General features: G+C 42.4%; 1 protein-coding gene across 1 annotated transcript in view; it reads right to left on the bottom strand.

The window, feature by feature from the left end:
* Kif26b (kinesin family member 26B) overlaps positions 1-25,120 on the bottom strand; it is a 471,784-nt gene extending 446,664 nt beyond the window's left edge. Inside the window, exons 1-2 of the mRNA XM_076831744.1 lie at positions 25,058-25,120; positions 23,813-24,214 (exon numbers count right to left, since the gene is read on the bottom strand). Of these exons, the coding sequence (XP_076687859.1) occupies positions 23,813-24,214; positions 25,058-25,120 (465 nt within the window). The remainder of the gene's footprint in view (positions 1-23,812; positions 24,215-25,057) is intronic.
* Positions 25,121-25,586: the final 466 nt, after the last annotated feature.

Here is a 25,586-nt window from a genome sequence, read left to right as displayed (position 1 = left end):
AACACCAAGACTACAGTCTAAAGCCAACCCAGGACCCACTTTCTATTATCAACCAACTTACTACAGGGATAAGCCATTTCTGGCAATGTGTCTAAAGCGATTCAGGACCTGGCCTGGAGCTCAGCTTACAAAGTATTAAAGTTCACCTTGACATGCTATCACTTGATTTGTTTTGCTTATTGGTGTCTCTAGAAGAAATATCCTATGAGGTCATTACATCTAGTGACTTTTATCCTGTGTCACTTGTCTTGGTTTTGGATAAAGAGAAGCCCAGTGTCTCATCTCCCCTCTTTTTCCCCACAAGTTATATATGTTCCTTGGAGGACTTAGAAGGAAAATCAGAAACATTCCTAAGCAAACTCCTATGCCTGTCACAGGAGTTCAGAGGATGGGGGGTTAAAAAAAAAAAAAAAAAAAAAAAGTCTGCTGCAAGCAAGAATGAATTTAAAAACAGAGAGACAGCTTAATCAAATAATTGGATGACAGCAACCCAGCAAAAACCCTGATCACTCTGTCTGCCCTCTGACAGCTCGCTTGGCAGATTGCCCCAGTGCCATCATGACTTAATTGCGCCATGCCGCTAGGCCTCTCTCTGATGGCTCATTTGGTTTGTCCCCTCTGATGCTGGCGAAAATCAGTGCCAAGGTCCTGGAGTCCATCTCCCACCTGCAGGTGGTTTCTGTGACAGTTCTCCCACCCCTCAGAAGATGTGTCAGGGATTCTGGCAGGATCTCCAACCCCCGCCCCCTCATGGGCCAAACTCTCACATCAATCTTTGCAATCTTGACTCTACCCAGCATGTGAACAGCCACTATGTATGTTTTGTCAAAAAATAAAGAACAGGAAAGAAAATCTACAATGGTCATTCTAAATCTATCTTGTTGAAATGTAAATGAGCCTGGGAATTTTTTTTTACTAGAAGAAAAGTTAATGATCTTAACTTGTAATGGATCATAGACCGAAAAGTCAAAATTAAAACTACAAAACTCTTAGAAGAATATATAGGAGTAAATCTTCATGACCTTGGGTTAGATAATGATTTGTTAGAGATGACATCAAAAGCATGGCTATAAAGGAAAATTGATACATTAGACCTCTTTAAAAATAAAGTTTCCATGCTTCAGATGACACTATTCAGAAAGTGAAAAGAGAACTTGCTGACCAGGAGAAATTACTAACCAATCATATGTCTGAAAAGGAATTTATATCCAGAATATATATAGATCTCTTCCTACTCAGTAATAATGACAACTGCAAAATAACCTAATATGGAAAAAAAAAAAAGACAAAGGCTCTGAGTAGACATTTTTCAAAGAAAATATATGAATGGGCAAAAGACACACGAAAAGATGTTCAACCTCATTAATCATTAAGGAAATGAGAAATTCAAATCCAAACCTCAAAACCTCAATGTAATGCCACTATACCTCCACTAAATCAAAAGACAATAACCACTGTTGGAGAGGATGTAGAGAAAGGAATCTTTACTGCCGGTGGGACTGTAAAATGGTGCAGCCACTTTAGAAAACAGTTTGGAAGTTGCTCAAATGTTAAACACACAGGAATCATACCAACTTGCAATTCCATTTCTCCATTTCTACCCCATGAGAATTAAAAACATGTCCACAAAAAGATTTATACACAAAAATCTCCATAGCAGCATTATCCATGCTAGTCAAAAGCTAGAAATAACCCACATATCCATCAACTGACGAATGGATATACAAGATGGGGCATATCTACACAATGGAATGTTATTTAGCAGTAAAAACAAGTTCTGATAGATGCCCCAACATGGCGAATCTTAAACCGCTGTACTATGTGAAAGAAGCCAGACACAATGTGTACTACATGATTCCATTTATATAAAATGATCAGAATAGCAAAATCTATAGCAAGTAGATTAGTGGTGAGAGTACAGGGGAGTAGAGAGTGACTGGTAATGGGCACATTTCTTTTTTAAGTGATAGAAATGTTTTAAAATTTAGATGATAGTGGTGGCTGAAAAACTGAAAATACACTAAAACCCATCAAATTGTACATTTAAAGGGGTAAATTTTATAGCACACAAATTGTATCTCAATAAACCCATTTAAAGAAAAAATAATGACCTCAGATTATTATGGTCTGCATATATATGATCTGGCCCACAAAATTAGCATCAGCCAGCCCATGGTGGCTAACATCTCCTCCTCAGCCACCTCGAAGTCCCTCCCTTCTTCATCTCTCTCAAAGCTGAGACTATAAGGGCCTTGCCATAGCAACATACCCAATAGTCTGACCTTTCCCTAAAATCAAGCTTTCTCCTTCAAAATCAATCCTAAAAGGAATAAACCAAAGATGAAAATATTTTAAAACCTGTTGCTAGGTTTCCCCATGCCTCATGCATGACCAACCCAGCTTCACAAACACACACACACACACACACACACACACACACACACACAGTTTCTTTCAGAACATACTCAGGTGCAGCCACGTTTATTTTTACCTAGGATATATATAATATAATGGAAGAAATACTCATTTTCTTGTGAGTTTTTTTTTTTTAACTTTACCACATTTTTCACTCCTGAATTCTCCTGAGCCAATGTAATACAATCTTGAAAATTTACACCATAATGTGATCAAGAGGGGCTGTCAAGGGCCAGGGCGGTAAATTGGCATCCGTGCTAATCGATAACCTACTTTCAAATGAAAAGAGTCGGGCCCAATCCATCCTCTCCACCAAGGCTGCCAAGCAACCGAGCAGCCGCCTTCTCAGGGTGAGCGCTAATTGCTACTCTCACAAAGCCAGGGGCAATCTTATCCAGGTGATCCATTAGCTGGAAACTACCATAAAAGGAGCGAGAAAAGAGGGAGAAAAAAATCAGGGTAAAGAGGTTAAACAGCACAAAAGTGATTTAAAGAGGGGGAAAAGAGCGCTTAAATTTGTATGTGAAAGAGATAAAGAGAAGAAATTTTAATATAGAAAGATCTCTGAGGGCTTTGGCAGATTTCTCACTGGCACAATAATTGTTGAGGCTCTCGGGCCTCTCTGTGTCTGACAGGGTCTGTCACAGGCTGAGATGGGGGACAACAAGGAAACAGGGCACCCCCCACCTCATCAGGCCCATGGGAATAAGAATTTTGCAGCAAAGACTCCAGGAGGAGCCCAAACCTTACTCTGGTCATGAAAAAGTGCATGAATCTCTCTGAGGTTTGGCTTCTTTCCGTTTTCCCTCTCTGACTATTTCCAGAGTGAGCACAGTTACCTAGACCACATGAGCAGACGCGAACATTTTTAAAAGTGGCTACAAATTCCCTCCTGGAGCCCTGGGTCATGTTCCTTAGAGGTCACGGTTTGGGAAATAAAGCTTGGCAACGACAGTTACCAGACATTACCCACACACTGATGCTAAGTATTTTAAGCAAGGTTGTCTCATTTAGTCTTGTCAGAAACCCTGAAAGGAAGCTGTCTTCCCAATTTTACAGAGGTGGAGGCTGAGGGAAAGATGGCTGAGTAAACTTCTCGAACCACATCACTGATGAAGAGCGGAGCCAGGGCTAGAGCCCAGCTTCCCTGGGCCCATACTCTTAGCCACTCTCCTCTACCACCACCTCCAACATCTAAGGATGAACATTCACTCCAGGGTGAGAGAGAAACACAGGTCCCTGCCACACTTAGTGCTGCAGTTTGGATCTTGAATGGCTGCTGACGGCTCATGTGCTAAAGGCTCCAAAGGCCCATGTGCTAAAGACTTGGTCCTGGGCACTACTGGGTGGTGGTGGAATCTTTAGGAGATGGGGCCTAGCGGTAGAAAGTTAGGTCACTAGGGACATGCCCTTGAAGAGGTTGCCAAGATCTTGACTCCTTCCTGTTTCTTTTCTTTGCTTTCCAGCTACCATGAGATAGGCAGCTCTGCTCTACCACGCATTTCCGCCATGATATTCTGCCTTACTATAGGCCCAGAAGCAATGGAGCCAACCAACCAAGGACTAAAACCTCTGAAACCATGAGCCAAAATACTTTTCCTCCTTGTACATGGATTCTCTCAGGTATTTTGTGACAGTGATGGAAAGCTGACTCACACACTCAGAAACACAGGGATGGGAGGATCTGACATTCTTAGAAATATTTCCTAGGAAAACAGAAGTTCCAGTGAAATCAATAGTTTAAAAAGAAAGATATTTCCTTTAAAGCTTCTTGCCTGCCTCTAATTAGGGTGTTGTTTCCTTCCAATTTTCCTTGATGCTGACAGCAATTATCCTTTGAGCATAAATCTGGGCCCCTGATTAAGAATTCTTTACCAGGATGCAGTCTGGGTACTGGGCCAGGCCCACAAGGCCCCAGACTGTCTGCCAGTTCTCCACCTTTGCCCTGGCCATCTTGGCCTACACATGCTACTTTCAGGTGCTTCATGCCTCACTGCCTTTACCCTGCAGCTGCAGGTCTCTGGATGCCCCAGGCCCTCTGTCACCCAGCAAACATCTGCTTATCCTCTTCAGCTCTGCTGAAGGGTGGACCTGGACTTTCTGATACCTCGTGCCCCATTACATCCACCCACACATGCACTGATCCCTTTGTCCCACAGACTGGGACTTATTTGATTGCACATTTGTCTCCCTAGTACTTTCCAGAGCAAAGTCTGGGCCTTGTTTGTTTTTAAATCTGTAAAGTGTAACACAGAGAAGGAGGTACATGTTAGGAGCTTAACAGATGTCTGACAAACAGAATAAGTGAATGAATGGTTCGATCAGGACATTTCTCTTTAGCGCATTCTCCAGAGTGTTTCAAACCCTATTTTGTTTTGAAACACCTTTAAGGAGGATGGAAAGTTACTGTTTGATGGATACAAAATTTCAGTTTGAGATAATGAGAAGGTTCTGGAAATGAATAGTGGTGCTGGCTGCACAACAATGTGAATGTACTTAGCCACACAACTGAACACTTAAGAATGGACCAGCTGGTGAATTTTATGTTTTGTATTTTAACACAATTATAAAAGAAAAAAAAATAATACAGACCACCAAGAGACTGCTGACTAAAGAAATAACCCAAGAATATAATCATGGAAAGGAGTAAAAAAAAAGCTCTTACACAAAGTCTTGAGGATGTGATCTTGCTATTTTAAAATACAGCCCCAAACCCATGAGAAGGGCTCCAGAGCCACACTCAGTTCTTTGGTTGTACTTGAAAATTCTGAGCTCCTAGCACAGTCTTGACACATTAGTATCTGCCCTAAACATTTCCAAAATGTGTCTAGAATCACTGGCAGAAATAGCACACGGCTTAGGAATCATTTTGGTGTAATGGTCTTTTTCCTGTAACAGCAGCAATAGAGAGATTTGACCTCTGCATGATACTCTCCTAAGGAACAAAGGATCTGTGCTCAGAAATATCACAATCTCACTGCCAAAGGGAGCTCCACTTGCTGGCACAACCTGACCGGTCCTTCCTCTACCTTTAGGTTGCTCTTTCCCAAGGAGAAGGCAATCCTCATCCAACTCTGTGCCACCATTTCAGGTAACCCCTTCACCGTCCCTCTCAAGAAAAAGTCATAGTCCCCCCGGAACAAGCCTTGCATTTTTCAGCTAAAAATGTGGAACCCAAGGCCATTAAACTTTTGATAGAAAAAAAACAGGGCTCCACAGGGTCAGACAAGCGTTTTTCTCCTAGTCTCATTTGAAGGGTCATTTTACTAATCAGAAACAGGCCTCAACTGCCATCACCACTATCCATCACCAGAAGGCAAGAGGAGAAACACACACACACACACACACACACACACACACACACACACATACACACACACCCCAAGACAAGCAAAATCAAAACCAAAAGGCAATGAATCCTACCCTTCGTTCCTTATGTAGTGAGGGTAATGACGTCTCCATAGAGACTTCATTCAACCAAAGAGCCCAGGATGCCAGGAAATCACCTCATCTACAATTCACTTCCCGAGGCTTGCTCAGCTGAGCCACTTGTCAGTGTGTGCCACTTACAATGTCACATGAAACATCCCCACCATAGCCTTATGTTCTTCAAAAGTTTGACACTTTACAGTCCATCCCCACAAAGAGACCTCAAAATAGGGTTACTTGGCCATGCTCTTTTAATTATTAAGACAGAGTATTCTCCTATAAGGAATTCAGAATCAATAAAGACAGAGTTATATTTGTTTAAAAAAATATTAAGGGAATGGCCACACTCCTGAATTTCTGTGCTTTAAGAGGTTATGGCAAATACTTGGATAAGCTACCACAGAACTCTGCAAACCTCTATTCACAAAAGCTTCATGCCGGGCTATATTCAGAAGTAAACATAAACTACAAAAGTCTTAGAAAGAATTACCTGGAAGTCACAGGCCCCATCATCTACTCACATTCCTTCTATTGCAGTTGAAGGCATCATTTATGGGAGGAGTTGACCCTTCTGATCCCTAGAAGCCTTGATGCTGGGCGTGGCAGATAGCAGGGATGCATCTTTCCTGAACTCCTCTGATCCCCTTCCATGAACTATGATGTTCTGTCTTCTAGTAAGTTCCAGTATGACCTCCACAGACCTGATACTACTTGTCCCTGTACAAATATGTTTTGCAAAAGAATACCAATGGGCTGGGGTTGTAGCTCAGTGGCAGAATGCTCGCCTCGCATGGTGAGGCCCTGAGTTCGGTCCCCAGCACCACATAAAAATAAACAAATAAAAATAAAGATATTTTTTTTAAAAGAATACCAATGTATTTGCTGGGAACAAATATTGAAATTTCACAGAATACGATTTCCCTACCTTTGAATAAAACAGTGCTTCCGTGCTTAGGGTTCTTGCCTTTAAACTCTTTAGAAAGAAGAAACGATTAAAAATTGAACAACAAAAGAGCTTTTTCAGTTAACATTAATACAATAAGAGATTTTAGAACTTAGACTAAATGACCTCTTATTTTTATAACCATGGTTGGATTCAGCAACTTTTTGCATCTTACCACAAAACTACATCTCCTCATTTTTAGTACTTTCTTTTTATTTTTTTCTTCAAATCCTGACTTCATAGAATCTCAGAGGATTTTGACCAACAGATACTTGCTTTTGGCTTGCATTTCGTGGGGAGAGAAGCGTACCACATCAAAACAAGCAGACAGCCTACTTCCAGTGTACTTCCTATTCTCTGTGCTCACATTCCACCTTACCTGAATAACCCAGCATTCACAGCCCAGGTGACTCCCAGAGCCTCCCAAAGCAAAGGAGTCTAAATACTGGATCCTGACACCCAAAAAGGAAGTGAGTTTTAACATTCTAAGAGTCTTGTCTCAGACCCGCACTAATTTTTGGTGGAGCCAAACAACTTAATGAAGATTGCATCCTTTACAGCAGAGGAATTAAAAAAAAAAAAAAAAATCTGGACCGAATACTTCGTAATATACACATATTCACAATATGTTCATATATAATATGCACATAGATGTTTGCTATATTCCAGGAATAATATGATGACATTGCTGATATTTATGTATCAACATTGACATGGATAATGCATTTTACAAAAGTATCTCTAGAAACTGATGCTCCATTCTTAAACTTTTCCAGTACCCACTTCTAAGTTCCATCTAGTGTGTATGTCACCCTATCCTCCTTCCTTTCTCTGCTAAAATACACTGGAGGCTGGAGGCTGGCTGGCTCAGGGTTGTAATGGAATATGTAGCCTTTCACCTTTGGGTCACAATACTAATGCCAGGCCACATTAGCAGCATCTGAAAGCAGTTACTGTACCATCTAATGGCCTTGCTCAAGACAAAAGCCACTCACTGTTGTAGCTTTCCACTCTGGTGGAAAGTTTTAACCAAGAAAGGCAGCAAGGGCTGGATAACATGCCCCGCAAAGAAACTCCCAATTAGTCTTAATCCATGAGAATGGTTTGAGTGAGCCCTTTGCAAGAAAAGCTTGAAAGCTTGAGAGTCTGGTAACTCTGGTGTTTCATCTATGGGCAGAGGCCCTCAATGTGTGACACTATGGTAAATTCTCTTTCTTTAACCTGGGAAATGTCAGACACCAAAGACAGGTGTTTCAATAACCCATGAAACCCACAGCTCAGAAGTGTCATTTTCTAGAAAACAGCTGGCAGGAGCCAGGCCTAAAGGACATTGGGAGTCTTAGGGTCTAACCTAAGCTCGCTGATGACATTGATCAAGGGTTAGAGCCCTGAACAGGGACTGATACAGAAGAGATACTGAATAAATAGTTGTTGAGTGGGAGAAAAATGTTTCTTGGCCTCTTGATTCTTCTCTTTCTTTTGTCTATTAAATAAAGACAGACCACCCCTATATCCAGCCCTCACATTTCCTTAAATGGGTCCTTTGAGAAGAAGAAGGAAAAATGGCAATGGCCCAATGAAGTAACCTGAGAAAGCAGCTATATAAATATAAGGTGGTATTAACTTATCAGAGCTTTAAAAGGGTCCATTTGGTCCAACTCCAAAAAAAGTCATACGTGCAAAGTATGTTGGCAAATTTGGAAAAATTACACTGCCATTCAACATACTACTGTCAAGGACCTAAGAGCTCAATAAATCTTTTCTTTTTTCTTGGAGTTTACTGTAAAATGAGCAATGTAATTATAGCAACGTATTAATAACTATTATGCAGGAAACCATTTAACGTGCTGCTCTCACAAAGATTTATTTGCTAGCTTAATGTGCTTACTCAGTGATGATGACTGCCCATGTAAACTCTTCAAACTATTAGAAGCACAGATGAGATGGCTGCTTTGTGTTGAGATCTACAGAACAGAATAACATGGAGCTGGCCTATTGCACATGCTATTCCACAGCAAATGCAGAGGGAGAAGTAGACAGGGGTCTTGGCTAGTCATGGCCAGCTCTCTTTTCAGAAGGCAAGTGGAGATAAGAGAAAAGAGAGGAAGGGTGGGGGATCCTATTCCTACATCCCTCTTTAGGTGTTCAACTGGCTCCATTTCTGGATTACCTTCCCCTTCCCCTCCTGCAGGCTCCTAGGGCAGAGGACAATAAGTAGAAGCCATACAGCAGATAGTGCAAGGATCACCTCCTGCCTTGCACCAAATCTCGCTGCAGGATCTTGGTCCAAGAACCTAACCTTGCCAAGTTTCCTCTGCTATAAAGTGGGGCAGTAATAGTGCCTGCCTCATAGTGTGTTCATGAGGTTCGATGTGAGATTACTCATAATGAGTTACAAATATTATCACAACTACCTTTCATGTGTCATTACTGCATGATCAGGCAGACCACAGGGCTCGATCTTCCCTCCGAACACCATTTTGTGACACAATTTGTAATGTATTATTGGGGGCAGGGAAGGTGATTTTACATAACATCAAATGTCATGTAACATAAAACTGATCATTTAACTGTTTTCCAGTGTACGGTTCCACAGCATGAAGTATTCCCACCATTATACAACCACACATCCCCACTTCATCCAGAACATTCTTCATCTTCTCAAACTCTTGGTAACGTCCATTCTACTGGGGTTTTTTTGTTTGTTTGCTTTGGTTTGTTTTGTTTGGCGGGGGGTTCTGGGGATTGGACCTAGGAGTGCCTTACCACTGAGTTCCATCCCCAGTATTTTTTATTTTAAAACAGGGTCTCACTAAGTTGCCCAGGCTGCCCCTGGACTTGCGATCCTTTCGCCTCAGCCTCAGCCTCACTGAGATTACAGGTGTGTGCCACCACACCTGGTTCCATCTATGAACTGGATGACTCTAGGTGCCTCGTGTACATGGAATCATGTTTGTCATTCTGTGGCTGGCTTACTTCACTTAGCAAATGTCCTCACAGTTCACTCATGTGTAGCTTGTGACAGAATGTCCTTCCTTTTTAAGGCTGAGTATTCCATTGCACAGACACAGCACATTGTATTTAGTCTTCCATCTGTCAATAGTCCCTTGGGTAGCTCCCAGCTTTTGGCTTTTATGAATAAGGCTGCTATGAACATGGATGCTGTGCTGCTAATCTCAACATGTTACACAGTATCATCCTCTGTTCAAACTCTAGCATAAACCTTACAGTGTTATTTCATTTCTTTTGAAGCCCTCCCTCTTGGGACACCCTTTCCTAGGGCTCCTGCAGATCTTCAAGGCTGTTTCTGGTCTCTGGGTCTGAGATTCCTCAACTTCCTCACTAACTCCTAAGTATCCATTCACACTATCACCTTTCCCCTCCGTATCTAGCCATGACATTCCTCCAAGAGGTATTGAAGGAAAGAGGGGAAAATGGCAATAGTACCCTACACAGAAGCTCTGGTGACTGTTCCCTGTGGGCATAACCCCATTAATATCTGTGGACAAACCATCCTGCCACCTGCCTCCTGCCTCTTTGATGTTCTGCACCAAAGGACCTGAAACCAGCCCAGAGATTTCTCCACTCACCTCCAAGCCCTGGGGGAGTCTGAAGGAAGAGTCTTAAAGGAAGAGTGATTCCTTTATTATTACCACTCCTCCTCCACCCAGGATGTCATCATGTGCTACCATCTCAACAAACAATGGAGATAGTGAAGAACCCCATTACCAGATAAAGAGAAAAATTAAACCCAATACAAACACCATCAGGAAGCCAGCGTCTGGGGAACAAGCCTCATCCTTGCTGTGATAGATGAAATGTTTATGTTCCCACAAATTCATATACTGAAAGTCGCCCCCCCCCCAGGGTAATGGCATTGGGAGGTGAGGTCTTTACATCTTTCACAATTAGGTCAGGAGGTTGAAGTTCTCATAAAAGGAGTTTGTGCCCTTCCACAAGAAACACTAGTGAACTAGCCAGTCTCCTCTACCAGCTGAGGATACAGGGAGAAAGTACCCCACCCATGAACCAGAAAGCAGGCGCTCACCGGAACCCAAATCTGAGTATCTTGGATTGAATCACAACAACACACAAGGGGTACAGAGTCAAGAAGGAGACACACGTGGGCAAAGAGCTGGGTAAATAAATTCTATCAAAACCACCATAGAGATTCAGAAGCCCAAGTTTTTCTGGGTGACCCTGGGCATGCCTCCTAACCCTCTCCGTCATTCTGTAATCTCCTTCCTGACCCCCATAAAAGACCATTATGAAGAATCACTAAAAACTAGAAGCACTCTATTAAAAATAATCATAATCATAATCATAATGTTAATCAGCACACACCACCACCACAAAAAGCCCACAATCCAGCAACTTTCTTCCCCCAAGTGTATACCTCACACAGGAAGCAGAGAGCCCAATAAGGCATATTAAAATCATGCCTTTGTATTGCATTTACTATCCTGGCTGCAAAATATGTATACACACACACACACACACACACATATGTATATATATACACATATACATATACTCATAAAACCATTATGGGCAGACTTGCAGCTGCCACCCTCCTCCTCTGCTCCATTCTCAGCCTGCTGGGACAACCCACCATCTTCTCTGCTGAATGCCCTTTTAATTGCACATCCCACTTTATTAGCTGCCTTGACCTCCAATAAAAGCTTCAGCCTAACAATGTCTGAAACCTGAGACAGGATGTCTACCGTGTTACCAACTTGTATGCTGCCTTTAGGGTCCACACCCACACCCCCTTCACACACACATACACACACACCCTACACTTGGCCCATTAGAAAGTCTCCTTTAGAAATTTCAGAACCTGCAGCTGGGGTTGTAGCTCAGTGGTAGTGTGCTTGCCTAGCACATGTGGGGCACTGGGTTCCATCCTCAGCACCACATAAAAATGAATAAATAAATAAAGGTATTGAATTCATCTACAACTAAAAAATTTTAATTTTCAGAACCTAATTTTATGGTAAATTTAAGGGTAAAGAATAAGAAAAGTAATACAGGATACGCTATCATAATCAGTGAGATCGTAATCAGTGAAAACTTATGTGGAAGCTTGGCTGTGAACAGGCCAGAACCCCGCGTTGTGTGGGCTTGGCTACAGGATGCTCTGTTAATGTTGGAATAACGTGTGTGCAGAGAACACAGAGGAACGATGAAGAGGAGCACGTGGTACTTCTGTAGCTCCTGCTGCTCTGTGCCTATTCTCAACTATATTTGCTCCGAAGTCTTAATGTGCTCTGGGCTAGTACAAGCCAAATGCAGCTCTGCTTTTAATATCTGTACTCCCTGAATTGTGTTTAGACAAAAACATAAAGTATTAGATTTGAAATAAAAGTTGGAGAAACCTTCCCCAGGAAGCAGGTAGTTTAAAGAGGCAACCAGGGGTAAGGATAAAGAAGAAAAACCAAATCAATATTAACTGAATGTGTTCTGTTGGCTCAGCAGGCAGCTGCCTGTCATATCCTTTTCCCAGCCTACAGCACAAACACTACAGGACCATTAAACCCAGGCCATGGGCCAATAATATGTAAATACTGGCCTCAACAGTTATGGTCCCCTCTAGACACTTGTAAATGCAGAAAAAAAGAAAAGAGAAATCAAAGGGGGCAAAAAGGATTTGAGGAAAGTTTCAACAGACAGTCTATTTTTAAGAATGATGAATACAGTGTTTGGAGTCTTGGTATTCCTATATTGCTATTCCCCCAAACTCTCGGCAAATCCTAATCAACATGGCAGTTATATTTAATGTAAAACTAACTATAAGTAGGCCTTTCTAAGTCCTAAGGTCATTCTTTGCCTCAAATACTCCTCAATCCAATTGCTTTCAGAAAGTCAACTGTCCTTTTTGTTCAAGTTTATTTCTGTTTACAAACACAAACAACTATAAAGCAAAGAGCTTTACTAAAAAAACAGGAAGAGGGTCTGGGGGTGTAACTTAGAGGTAGAATGTGTGCTTTGCATGCATGATGGCCTAGGTTCAATTCCCAGAAGAAAGAGAGAAAGAGAGGGAGGGAGGGAGGGAAAGAAACAGGAATGTCTTTGTCAGTCATTTATGATCCAAATCCCAAAGTCAGAAGCTTCACTGAAGAGAGGGCTACCAGCACCTTCAAAGCCTGCACCGGCTGACTAGTATGATCCAAAGTCTTGCCTCGTGGCAGCCCACAGAACACCATGAGGCTCTTGGTTCAGCCAGAAATCCATCCAGGGTTTTGTCAAGCATATTCCTCTGGAATGTGGGAGCCAGGAACGCACTCCATAAAGCCCTGGGTTCCACACCCAGCATCACAAAGAGAGAGAAAGCACAGTGAGCTGGGTGACTTTCCCAAGATCACAATGCTAATTATGCTGGAGGCTGGACTGTACCTCTGTCCCCAGCTCTAAGGACAGTCCTCTTCACTAAAAATTTGGGATTGTAGACAACCTCTGATGCCTATACCCCCCACTTCTTTGTTTTCTATTTCTCTCACCCTCTCTCTCATCCTTCCTCCCTCTCTTCCCCTCCTCCCCCATCTTATTCTCCTTCCAGTCCTTCTCCCCTCTGTCCCTCAGTTCCCACTGCCATGTCTCCTGGCTTGGTGGAAGACAAATGCTGCTCCAATTCATGGGGAAGATAACCAAGGTCATCTCTTTAGCTGCTCAGGATATAGACCTCCCTCTACAGAGAAACACCAGCTGATTGTTTTTCTTAAACCAAAGTGACTGCTAGTTGTCTGCCTGAATTCAACTTTTATTTTCTGCATAACCTCTTTATTAGATAGCTCATCAGCTTTTGGTTGTTGTTATTTTTGGTGTCTAATTAGTTAATATCTAAGTCTCCCATTGCTACATGAAGCTACCAGTTAGATGGAGTAGAAGCAGAGGCAGTGATTATAACTCCAAAGAAAGCAACCACTATAAATAATGTGATAATTATTCATAGGAAAGCATAACTGCTCATCACTGCTAATTAATAGATGAAATTATACCACAATAAAATCTCAAGCTCTCTAAGTTCCTATGCTATCTTAGGGGGAAAAAAAGGTCCTAGTCAAATGAGATAAAAGAATTATGAAACTAAAATTTATATTTTTGTTATCCTGTGGTGGAAAAGCATGTTTTGACTTATTATTTCCAATTCATGCTTTTAAACAAAAATCAAACAGAAATTTATCGTACATATAAAAACTATCAAAGACTGGAAAAGCACGCTATGTGGAGAACTAAAACTTCTTCCAAGAATCTTTTGTGATTGCCAACAGCATTGAACTTCAATTCTAAAAAGTAGAAAAAATGAATTAAAATAGCCCCTCAGCTGCCACCTAGTCTATGGCACTTAAGATACATTCAGATATACTTCTGCTTATCAAAATAACTTGCTCTAGCCTCAGAGCCTTCAGATCTGCAAACCTGTGTAGCATCATTCAGAATACATCCTCTTTTTATACTACAATTTACAAGAACCCACTCCTTCCATGTCAACTCCAGCTCTCAGAGCTGAGATAAGGGCAGAAAATACTGCTTGGTGGGGGAGGGTATCTTCTCTATTTCCAGACTTCTCCACAGGGTCTGGTCGGAATTGATGCAACAGGATCAGCAAACTATAACTGTAAAGAAAACTGTCTGAGAAAGATAAAACTGGATTGGAAGGCAGATAAGCCCAAATTCCTAGTGCTGTTCAGATCTGCATATCACATGCGCAGTCACTGGAGGAAATCTGCTCTCCTTCATTCACCAGAGCCTGAAATGTCAAATGCCATGTCTGCAATACTCCCTTTGTGGGGAGGGGGGCTCTGAGAGGTGCAGGGCTTCCAGAAGGGATTTGCATCTGTGACAAAGACTCTCAATCCACATTCATGGTAACCCAACTAAAAGGAGTGGCTATTTGCATCAGTGGAGCTCTCTTTAAATTTTCAATGGTGCTACCTATGAATGAATAAGTATGAGATGCTTTATTGACCTGGAGGTGAAGAAACAGCAAAAGAAGGAGCTCAATGGCTCCAGTGTTCTCTGACTCCATTTTTTCCCCTCCATTTTGGTGTTAAGCCACTAGCAATTGGGGGGAGTAGGGAAGAAGGAAATGAGAGAGAAGAGAAAGGGTAGGAGGGAAGGAAGGATGGGGGCTTTCATTAAATTCAATTTTCTTCTTGTGCAAAGTCATTGGAATAATAATAATAGAAAGTGGCGGTTAAATATTATCTCACAATTTCACCTAATCTTCAAAACCCCCCTGGTGGGGTCCTTTCATTATTCCACTGGACAGATGGATTAAGGGACTTGCCCAAGGTCACCATGAAGTGATGGAGCCTGGTTTTACACTGAAGTCTGTGCACCCCAGGTCTTCACAGTCATAAGAACGTCAAAAATGGGTCTCTCATAACTTTTAGTGTTCTGACAACTCCAGTACTGTCTCAGATGTCCTCCTCTCCACCCACTCCTAAACTTACTGTCATCGTCTGTCTTTCTCCAGGAAGCTAGAATTTCTGCAAAGATCCCCAAAGACCTTTTTATTTGCCAATTCAGTGGTAGTCTCAGTCCCTGATTCTTTGATCTCGTCAAAGTATCAGACCTCTCACACCGAACCCCTGAAGCTCAAGATTGCCTCAGTTTGTAAATCACCACTTCTCCTATATATTTTTCTACCTCTTTTTTGGCCTGTTCTTCTTGGTCTATCTTCTTGACTCCCTTCAATGTCAATGAGCCCCACGGCTCCATGCTCCACTGGTTATTGTCCCCACACACCCACACCCACAGGGAACTCACACCATCTGTGAGGTTATTCTATCACCTTGTTCATGTGGGCATCTCCCAGATCCATGTCTCCATCTCTAAACTCACCCTAAGGCCCCAACTGGATCTCACTGGATCACTCAGCCTCAAGCTCTAGAAAGCCCAAACCAGTTTCATTATCTACAACCATCCTTGAAAACCAGACCTCTAATAACAAAAACTCTCTCCTGCCTTTATTCCCTGTCTGAATAGCTGGCAACACTGTCTTCATACTTGTCCTAACCAGAAATCTGTGAGAACGCCTCCTCTCCTTCCTACCCTGCATCTCAGGAGCCACCCAACATGGGTTTTCTACTCACTCTTTCAGATCAAGCTGCCACTTCATTTTTGCAGTCAATTGACACAATTTCACTCAAGCCATTGCAAGGAGTCTCCTAATTGGTACCTATGACCACCCTTCCAGTCCAATGACTCTCACAATGAGCAGCTCATTTCAGTCCCTTCCTGTACATCCTCTAAAAGCTGCCCATTGCCTACAGATAAGTCCAGATTCTTGCCCACAAGACCCTTCAACCTTTCCCTGCCATCTTCCCACCCTGTCATTCATTCAATGCACTATGTCAGTTCCCCTAGTGTACTGAGCATACATAGCCCTCTTGTGCTTCCACTTGCCATTTCCTCTGACTGCAACGTCTAGGTTTCTCCATATTCATATCCTACCCAGCCTTCCAAAGCCAGTTCCAGGCTCCCCTGTCTGCATTCTGTTGCAGCCTGCACAGCCCTGTTGTAGCACTTGATACACTGTTCCAACTCTTACATTCCATATCTCTCTAATACTAGACTGAGTGGCTCAAAAAGCAGGGATTTTAGTCTTTTTCATATTTTGGTTATAATGTGGCACAGTTATAGTAGCAATTGGTACCTAAATGAGAATCTGAAATAATCAGTGGCATATGACTATCAAGCAAAACAATAAATAAAATATTAACAAACTGAATCCAGCAGCATTTTTTTTTAATGCACTGAGACCAAGTAGGATTTATTATGGGAATTCAAGGATGGTTTGCTGTTAGAAAAGATAATAATTTGCAATATTGGGCTGGGGATATAATTCAGTCGGTGGAGTGCTTGCCTTGCATGCACAAGGCCCTGGGTTCAATCCCCAGCGCCACAAATAATAATAATAATAATTTTCAATATTAATAGATCTAAAGAGAAAATTCATATTCCAAGTAAATACTGAAAAGATACTTGGAAAACAAAAACTATCCTAAATAAAATAGGAATTGATAGATACTGCCTTAACTTGTAAAACTGTAGGTAGATCTCAGACCAAAAGCCAAAATCTTACATTAAGTCAGGAAAAAACTATAGACTCTACTGTTTAATATCATGTTAGAAATATTAACCAATGTAATAATCAAGATAAAACAGACACACTTCCAGCAAAGAGAGTAACAACATCTATATTTGAACATCATTTTTTAAAACTCATGAGTATTAATTTTTTAAATGAACATGTTAGAATTTAATAAAGCACTAGAATTATAACTAATATGTAAATCAATATTCCTCATGTATATAAATATCACTTAGAAGAGATAATGGAGGTAAAGACTTCATTCATAATAGTAACAAAAGATAACACCTAAGAAATTTGAGGAGAAATGTGCAAAACCTACATGAGGAAACTCTTAGAAATTGTTGAAAAGTAAAACTGTTGAAAAGAAAGCCATTTCAGGTTCTTGGGAAAGTCTCAGCATCATAAAGATGCCAACTATCTCCCCAGATTATAATGAAAGTGTAACATGGTCCCATTGAATTTTTTTTTCTGGAGTTAGGCAAGTTTATTCTAAAGTTCATAAGGGAAAATAATCAGGAAGAATAACCAAAAAACTCCTAGAGAAGTAGGGGATTGTTTGGATCAGAGAGAGCTAGTCCTACCAAACACTAAAAGGTGCTATAAAGTTTCTAAAATGGTACGGAATTAGTGCACAAGGAGACCAACAAATAAACAGAATAGAAAATCCAGTAAAAGATCCAAATATAACTGGAATTTTGTTTTATGATAATGGTGGAATCTTAAATCTCAATGGGGGAAAGATGGATGTATTAATAAAGGGTTTGGGGGCAATGGATACATATTTAGAAAAAGATAAAATTGATTTGTGATACCTCCAAATAATCTCCCAATGGATCAGAAATCTAAATACTAAAAAGGCCACTCCATATAAGAAAGCAAGCATGGTAAATTCCTAACACACCTAGAAATGGTGGAAAGACCCCCTTTTAACCATGATTCAAAATCCAATTTTCTCAGATGAGTTCCAGATCAGGTCCAAAGGCAAAACAGGATGATAGATACAAACTAATCTGGTATTCTGATAATTATCCCAAGAGTAATTTAGGAATCCTTTTGCACCTATACAAGTAAACTTAAAGATATTTCAGATTGGTGCATATAAGTATGAAAGGTCAGTTGAGAAACCAGTCTAAACACTGTTCCTCTATCATAGTAAGAAAATAGAGAAAGTTTTCAAAAAGGAAAGAAAAGATGCTTATGAAGATTGTGACTTGAAAGTGGCTTAGTTTTGTATTCCTGAAAAGAGACAGGGGACCCCCACAGACACTGACCAATTTACAATTTTTTCGAGGACAGAACAGCCTAGAAGTCCAGCAGTCCTGCTGATGTGGCACTGAATGTCCAGCTGCAGAGCTCTTCCTCTCAGAAGGTCAGGACAGGGCCCTCAGGCAGGGTTTTCTGTTGGAAAGGGACTGACAACAGCGTCTCAGCTGAATGCATTCAGAAACAAGGAAGTTCCCTTCCCACCCCCACTACAAGCCAAGAAAATCAGTCAATTCAGTCTTGACAGTCTTGCATATTTCCCCCAACCTCTCTGCCCCCCGAAAAGTGAAGTTACCATCTGTGAGCCCAGATAATTATAACCTTCTCAGGCAGGGGTCTTGTAGTCACTTATACTGCGTTAACAGTGACCCCCCCAAAAGCTTTGGGAGACAAAGCATGCTTGGATTTCTGTTCCTTGTCTAACTTTTTCCTTCTTTTTGTGACCTAAATAACTATATCAAGCCTCTGGAATTCCAGGGTGAAGAAAAGAAATCATGCTCATCCCTTTGCTATGTGAGATTGTGTGTCTTGGTACAGCACCCAGCACATAAGGACAATAACTGTTAGCCATTCATAACCATCATTATTACCATCACATTATTAGCTGATGAACAGCACAAACTGTGATATGATGCCAAACAGCAACTGATGTGGACTAAATTTTATTGACTTAATCCTTCCAAATGCTAACAAACTACCAGCCTCAGCCACTTAAAAGTCCCATATCTAAGGCAATAATCCTATCTACAATGAGTGTGGAAGAATTGATTATAGGCCAGGGATTTTTGCAAAGTAAATTAAGCTACTACAAAAACTGACCATGTTGTTTCCACAATTAAAAGTCTAGGAGAATGAAATGACATTATTCCATAGCTTGCTAAGTCTTAAAGAAGAAATTACACTCTCATGGCTGTACTGGGAATGTTTTTATAAACTCCTACAATGTTTCAGAAATTCTTTCATGATAAATGCTGCAGGACGTTTTCATTACTGATATTATCAATTAACTACTCCTCTGTCTACAATACTTCCAAAATGAGAAACTCTAATGAAGCTTTTAGAAAATAACCATGTGTTCTTAGAAGGAGATTTCAACTAGAATTCCTCCATAATTAATGAATACTTAAAATGCAATCTCTACTTTTTATATTTATAAAGTGTTTATGATGGCTTCAGGGGGACCTTTTACATAGGGTTATTTTCCATACCCCTCTTTTGGAGCCAGCAAAATACAGAAATATGTATTTATATCTCCCCAAGTCTAGACTTCCCTGGGCTCTGGCTATTTAGAGTCCACGTTTGGTGTTTTTAACTCCTAGGACACATTCCTTTCTTTCATCTCTGTGATTCCTGGCTTCCCTTTTCAGGGTGTCTGGCTAATCTTGGTGATATTTCTGGGGCATAAATGGGCTCAGAATATTTGACTGCAAAAGGAACATAGTTCTGGATCTTCTCTATATAAAAGAAGATTTTCTTTTATTGATATAGAAATGAACAGATGCCTGATAACCTTTTACCAACCTGAAACATTTCTTTGTACTTCATGGAATTTCTTTGGACTGATATTTTGCAGAACTTACAAAGTCCTTTCAAAAGTTCTATCACCCAATAATAGAATGATCTGAGCTAACTCAAAAATAAGAGACTCATTCCTTGGCCTCTTCTGGCTTGGTGTCTTAACCGTCGTCTAGAAAGCAGAAAAGACACTCTCACCACTGGACATGAAATAATTTTATATTTACACAGTGGAACACTGTAGTGGGTAAAAGGACTGTCCTCACTTAGAAACCCAACACTTAACACATCCACATTCTTTTGTTTTATCTGACCACTACCACTTACCAGCACTAGAAGAGAAATGATATAAACCGAGTATGCCCTTTTTACTGACTAAGGTAATAAAAGTCAGTCCAAATGTTTTACAATCTGCCAACAGGCACAAATCTCTCCTTACCCAGGTAAGTTTCTATTGGAAAGATGAATTCAGAGAATCATTAAACAGTTATGTGAGCTCACACTTGTCATTTCAACATTGCAGTATCCTGAAATAGCCAAAAACAAACTGTCTTATGATCAAATCTTCCTCCATTTTCCATTTCTTTCCAGAAAACTCAAATTCCATCCATAGGAACTCAAATCCATTATCATCCTCCTCTCTGTGCTCTATCCAGATCTGGGTCTCCTATCATCACCGTTTCCAGTCTCAGTCAGCACCATCACCACCAACCTCGCTACCCAGTAACATCCAAGTCATGTCACCTTCTATCATGAAACCCTGTCATCCATGGGGCCACATAATTCCTAAGAGTGCTCAGAGTAGAGCAGTAACTTTCAGATCACCATAGCTAGTCAATAATTTGAGGGACCAACCAGATACCCTGCAGGGACCTTCCATAACCTCATCTTCTCTCCTTACCCAACTGTCCCAAAGATAAAACTAGGGGATTAGGGCTCGCTACCTACAAATGGACATAGGGTGAGAATTAATATGGCAGTGTGATATTTGGGAAATATACTAATGAAATTAGAACCTGAAAGTTGCTAAATTTTTTAGGAAATAAATTCTATAACATGAATCTAACAAAATCTTTTCTAATTAATAAATATCAACCCGTACAGTTTTCACTGAAGAATGGAAGTACTTTTTGAGCTTTACCTTGGATAATTCTTATGACATTCTAACAGTTTGAATCTTTTTTTATTAGAAATTTAATGGGAAAGTTAAAAAATAGAGAGGAAAAGTGATTTATTCAATGTCACAAAATAAACCAGTGTTGGAGAAAGAACCAAAGCCAAATCCATCCTAAAATAATAGGGTTCCTGGGTATACTATTCTGCCTTTGATGTTTAACTGCTTACCTATGAGACTTGTAATGCTACCTAGTAGAATTTAATACTCTATTCAGGAATATATTCCCCAAATATAGTTAAGCATCTTATGCAAATTACAAAGATGATTTTTACTAATTATCCCTCAAAAACATATCTTTATCTTCCAGCCTCTAACTCTCCAGGGTGAATTACTTGCTGGAGTTACAATGACATCTCTTTGTTCTAATGAAACTTAACTCCTTTGGTGCCTGAGGACTTCAGAGGTCTACAGTTTGCTCATAAATCCTGCCATGAGGATTTATGGCCCACCATTCATGGTTCCCAGAACATGGCAATTGTTTGATTAAAATGTTATGAATAGCCACAAGAGGTGGCACACACCTGTAATCCCAGCTGATGGGGAGGCTGAGGCAGGAGGATCACAAGTTCAAAGCCAGCCTCAGCAAAAGCGAGGTGCTAAGCAACTTAGTGAGACCCTATCTCTAAATAAAATACAAATTAGGACTGGGGATGTGGCTCAGTGGTGGAGTTGAATCCCCAGTAACCTAAAAAAAAAAAGTTGCGAACATTAAGAGGTATAATGGAAATTGGACCTAATGAGAGAATAGAAATACTTAAATACACACACACACACACACACACACACACACACACATACACACACCCCTAAAATTATTATTCCTAGAGACATACAAAAGTTTGGTAGTTAAAATTGAGGCCCCATATCTCATTACTAACCATGAGCTTAACCCAAAGCACCCTCATTCCTAGCTACATCCCTTGTACCTAATGTCATGCTTCACTGAGCTGCTTCACATCTAAAACTCAGGCAACTATGGTTGTGTGTAATAGTCATGTGTGCACTCAGAGTGATCCTGATGACTATCCCTGCGATGGCAGCTCTTCCCTAGATGCATGTCTGGATCACTGTGAGTCAGTGTAGAGCACTGGGGTTCAGCCCATCCAATGCTGCTTCCGGAGCTATCACCTCGCTCTGACAATATTATCAGTTTCCCAACATCAATAAAGTTGGCAAATATATTGAGCTACCTCTTTTAACACTGAATGACATTTCCAGGAAGATTCATCAAAAACAAAAATCCAGTTTGTCACATGACCTCACAAATCATAATGGATGTATTTAAGTTTCAACATTTGTTTCTTCTACCTGTAAGTTTTCCTTCCTCTCTTCCATTTTTATGAAAAGAATCTGTTTTGATTTACTTTGATTTACTTTTGCACCTGAAGAGCACTCAAACAACAACACAAAGAATTTATTATAAGAATGGGTTCTCTAGAATATTCTAAAATAATTTGGTAGGCTACAACTTATTAAGATTGCCAAATATCAGATGCTATATATCTGCAAGAACCAAGACTAAGGTTCTTTGAATCTTTATCAGATGGTCTAGTACCATTATACAACCTCACAGAATCCCATACTCCCTCCTTCCTAGCACTCAACACAAGTGAATAAATAAATTATGAACTGCAACTTGTAGTTAATGTCTGTATCCTCCATTAGAATACAATCTCTATGTAGACAAGGACTGTATGTTTCTGTCATTTTCTCTGCTGTACCTGACACTTTGCTTTGAATGGGAAAGAAAATCAATGAATACTGGCAAATGATCATAAGAGCAAATAAATCTGTGACTGAATAAATGGTGTTATATTGGAGGATTTAGCAATGCAAGGGTGAAATAAGTTTTCAGACTCCCTGGGATTTATTCTTAGAATGTCCTGGAAGATTTATTAACAACCTATAAAAATGGCAAACTTACAACAATCCATGAGTTAATTATTCTTGAGAAAGGTTATGGATTCAGAAGACCAATTCTGGTGGTGAATTTTCCATATTTTGAATTTTATAACAGTCTGTGGGGATTTGTTTAATTTAACCCTTGTATATAAAAACATCAAAGTGTGTGTTTGGGTAAACAGATGAGGCAAGCAGATGCAGTTATTCCTAAACTCCACTACTCGAAATCACAATATTTCATTTCATGGAAACATAAACCAGAAAATGTCATTGAACGGTGACAGAAACCTCCACAGCAACCCACTGTTTTCTTGATATTTCTCTCTAACCACTGATAAAAACTCTTTGAAGTGGAAGAGTAAATATTATCATTTGATAGTACTTGGACCCAACAGTGCAAATACAATTGCATTGTGTTACACTCTGGGGGCTCCCCTGCAGGTCACACAACGCGGCAGGGTTGCTATGGAAGAACCAATGCGCGTTAGCGCAATAGCAGGCCAGGATGTGGTACTGCTCTTATGAGCTATCCACCTCTTCTTAATCTTCCTCAGATAAACACACACAGAGAGAAAAAGTGCTGGCCTTTGAATGTGTTTCTGTTTCTGTAGTCCTGGGGAGGAAGAACCACAAATATGCGATGGGAAACGACAACACCCAAACATCAGCTTGCTGTTACTGCTCCCACTGACATTCTTGTAAAGGATCCCATGTGGGGGTGGGGAGAAAGATTTCATAAGCATCTGGAGTCCCGAGTGGCGGCACAGCCAGACAAACCACCTGGGGCATCCACCTGGGGCATCCCGGGTGGACCCTGAGGCCTGAAGCTGCGGGTGCGCCAACACACTCGGGAGCTAGTTCCCCTGTCCCATGGGGCCTAGGTAAGGGTCCTCCCCAGGGCCGCCATCTGCGTCCCCTAGGGTGTGAAGCAGCCCCCAGAACCGCCAAGGCCCCTCCGGGGATTGGGTCGGGCAGCTACGCCCCGCAATCGATGCCCTGGCCGCTGCCCTCCCGGCACCTCCCCCGCCCTGGGTCGCCCTCCCGGCTGTCCTGTCGCGCCGCTCACCTTGCCCGGGAAGGGCCCCGGGAGGAGCAGCTTGAGAGCCTGCCTCTTCAGCTCCACCAGGCGGGCGTTGCAGTTCTCGCACCAGACGCCGCGGTCCGAGCCGGGGGAGGAGCCGCCGCCGCTGCCAGAGCCCGGGGAACCGGTGCCGAAGCCCGGCGAGCCGCCCAGGGAGCCCGGCGAGCTGGTGCCGATGCCCGGAGAGGCGGGACCCGGGGATCCGGTGAAGGAGCTCGGGGACGAGGTGCCCGAGCCGGGGGACGGGGTCCCCGACGAGCCCAGCGCCGAGCCTGCGCCCTCGGGGGTAGGCCGGCTCCCAGCGCGCGATTCCTCGTACGCTTTCCTGTACCAGCTCTCAGGGGAGAAGGGAGCCGCGGGCTTGGTCGGCGAGCAGACCTCATTCACCTGCAGGGGGAGACACGCGGGTGTCGGGGGCCGCGAGGCGGAGGACTCCCGCTTTCTGGAGCTGGGCTGGCCTGGGGGCGCCGTTCTGCCCGCCCGCCGGGGTATCCGCAGGCCACCGAGCGCCTGGCCGAAAGCCCACGGGCTCCGGTTCCCGGCTGCTGCAAGCCCTGCAGCTAAGTTGCCCTCCATCTATCTCGTTAATTGTCCTAAGGTGATTCCCCGCCTCCAGAGTGACCCCTGCTCCAGTTTCTGGGTGCCGGTTTCTGGGTGCCTCGGGTCAGGAGAAGGGTTTACTTGAGGGGTTTTCAATGGTTTCTGCAGGGGTACCCAGATTCAGCGCCCCGTGATTTTGGACCTGGCACCCACCCCAGCAAGAACCCAGTTACAAGATCCTAGAAGACCCTATTCTGAGGGTCCTGTGACTTATGGGTTTTTATTCATTCAGGGAACAGCCCACCGGATCCTGCCGGTAAAATGAAAGGATCTCCCGGATCCCGGGAAACGATCCGTGCAATCAAAGGCAGAGATTTCATGGGAAACATTCCTTACGGCTTAACTCTGCCTAGAAGTCCAGGAATACCGCAAAAGTTATGGGTCCGGAGAAGAGAAAGGATTAAAAAAAAATCCGAGAGCGAGGCGAGTGTGCGGGTGTCCTCGCAACAGACCCGCCTCCGCGCACGCACAGCGGAGGTGTCCCTGCAGCGGGAGGAGAGCTCGGATCCGCGCGCTGGCCGCCGGCTCCTGGGGGTAGCTCTGCCGGAGCCACCAGCTCCCAAGAAGGAAAGGACCCCGGCCGAGATGGGTCTGGTAACGCGTCTAGGTGTTGAACCCGTCACAACTTACCCCGTATTTCTTGCCCCGGTTGGAGACCGCAAGCCTCTCTTTATTCCCAGCTACCGAATTCATGGTGGCTTTTCCCGAGGAGAATCTAAATGTTCCAATAATGTTACATCCAAAAGATCTGCCAACCAGAAGCGTCCCCCAATTGTAAGAGGTTGTCTCTTGGCCCTCAAATCAAGATTTCTTAATTGTGGGTTAGAAAGAATAAAAGCAAATGGATCCCAGAAGTAGTAGCACCAATTTGCAGAAAACGTTGGAGTGGCTGGCTTATTCTTCTCTTCAAATAACGCTTTTCCTCATCCTCTTCTGCCTCTTCCAGTCACACGTTCTCTTTTCATGGTCACATCCACATCATTGGCATTTTCCTCAGTCAAGTAACTCCTCTGTTCTCCACGAGGGAAAAGAGGAATAGGATCGGGACGCACGGCCGCTGCGGGGAAGGTGGGCGAGCCCTCGCGCTGCCTCGCCTGGGTCGGCGCGCGGACCCCGTCTGCCGAGCCGGCGGTGGGAACTTGCCTCCTTCACCGAGCTT

Source organism: Callospermophilus lateralis, chromosome 13 (genome assembly GCF_048772815.1).
Source record: "Callospermophilus lateralis isolate mCalLat2 chromosome 13, mCalLat2.hap1, whole genome shotgun sequence".
In the NCBI taxonomy this organism is placed as follows: domain Eukaryota; kingdom Metazoa; phylum Chordata; class Mammalia; order Rodentia; family Sciuridae; genus Callospermophilus; species Callospermophilus lateralis.
Note: the sequence above shows the minus strand (reverse complement) of the source record. Positions and strands in the feature narration are given on the sequence as shown.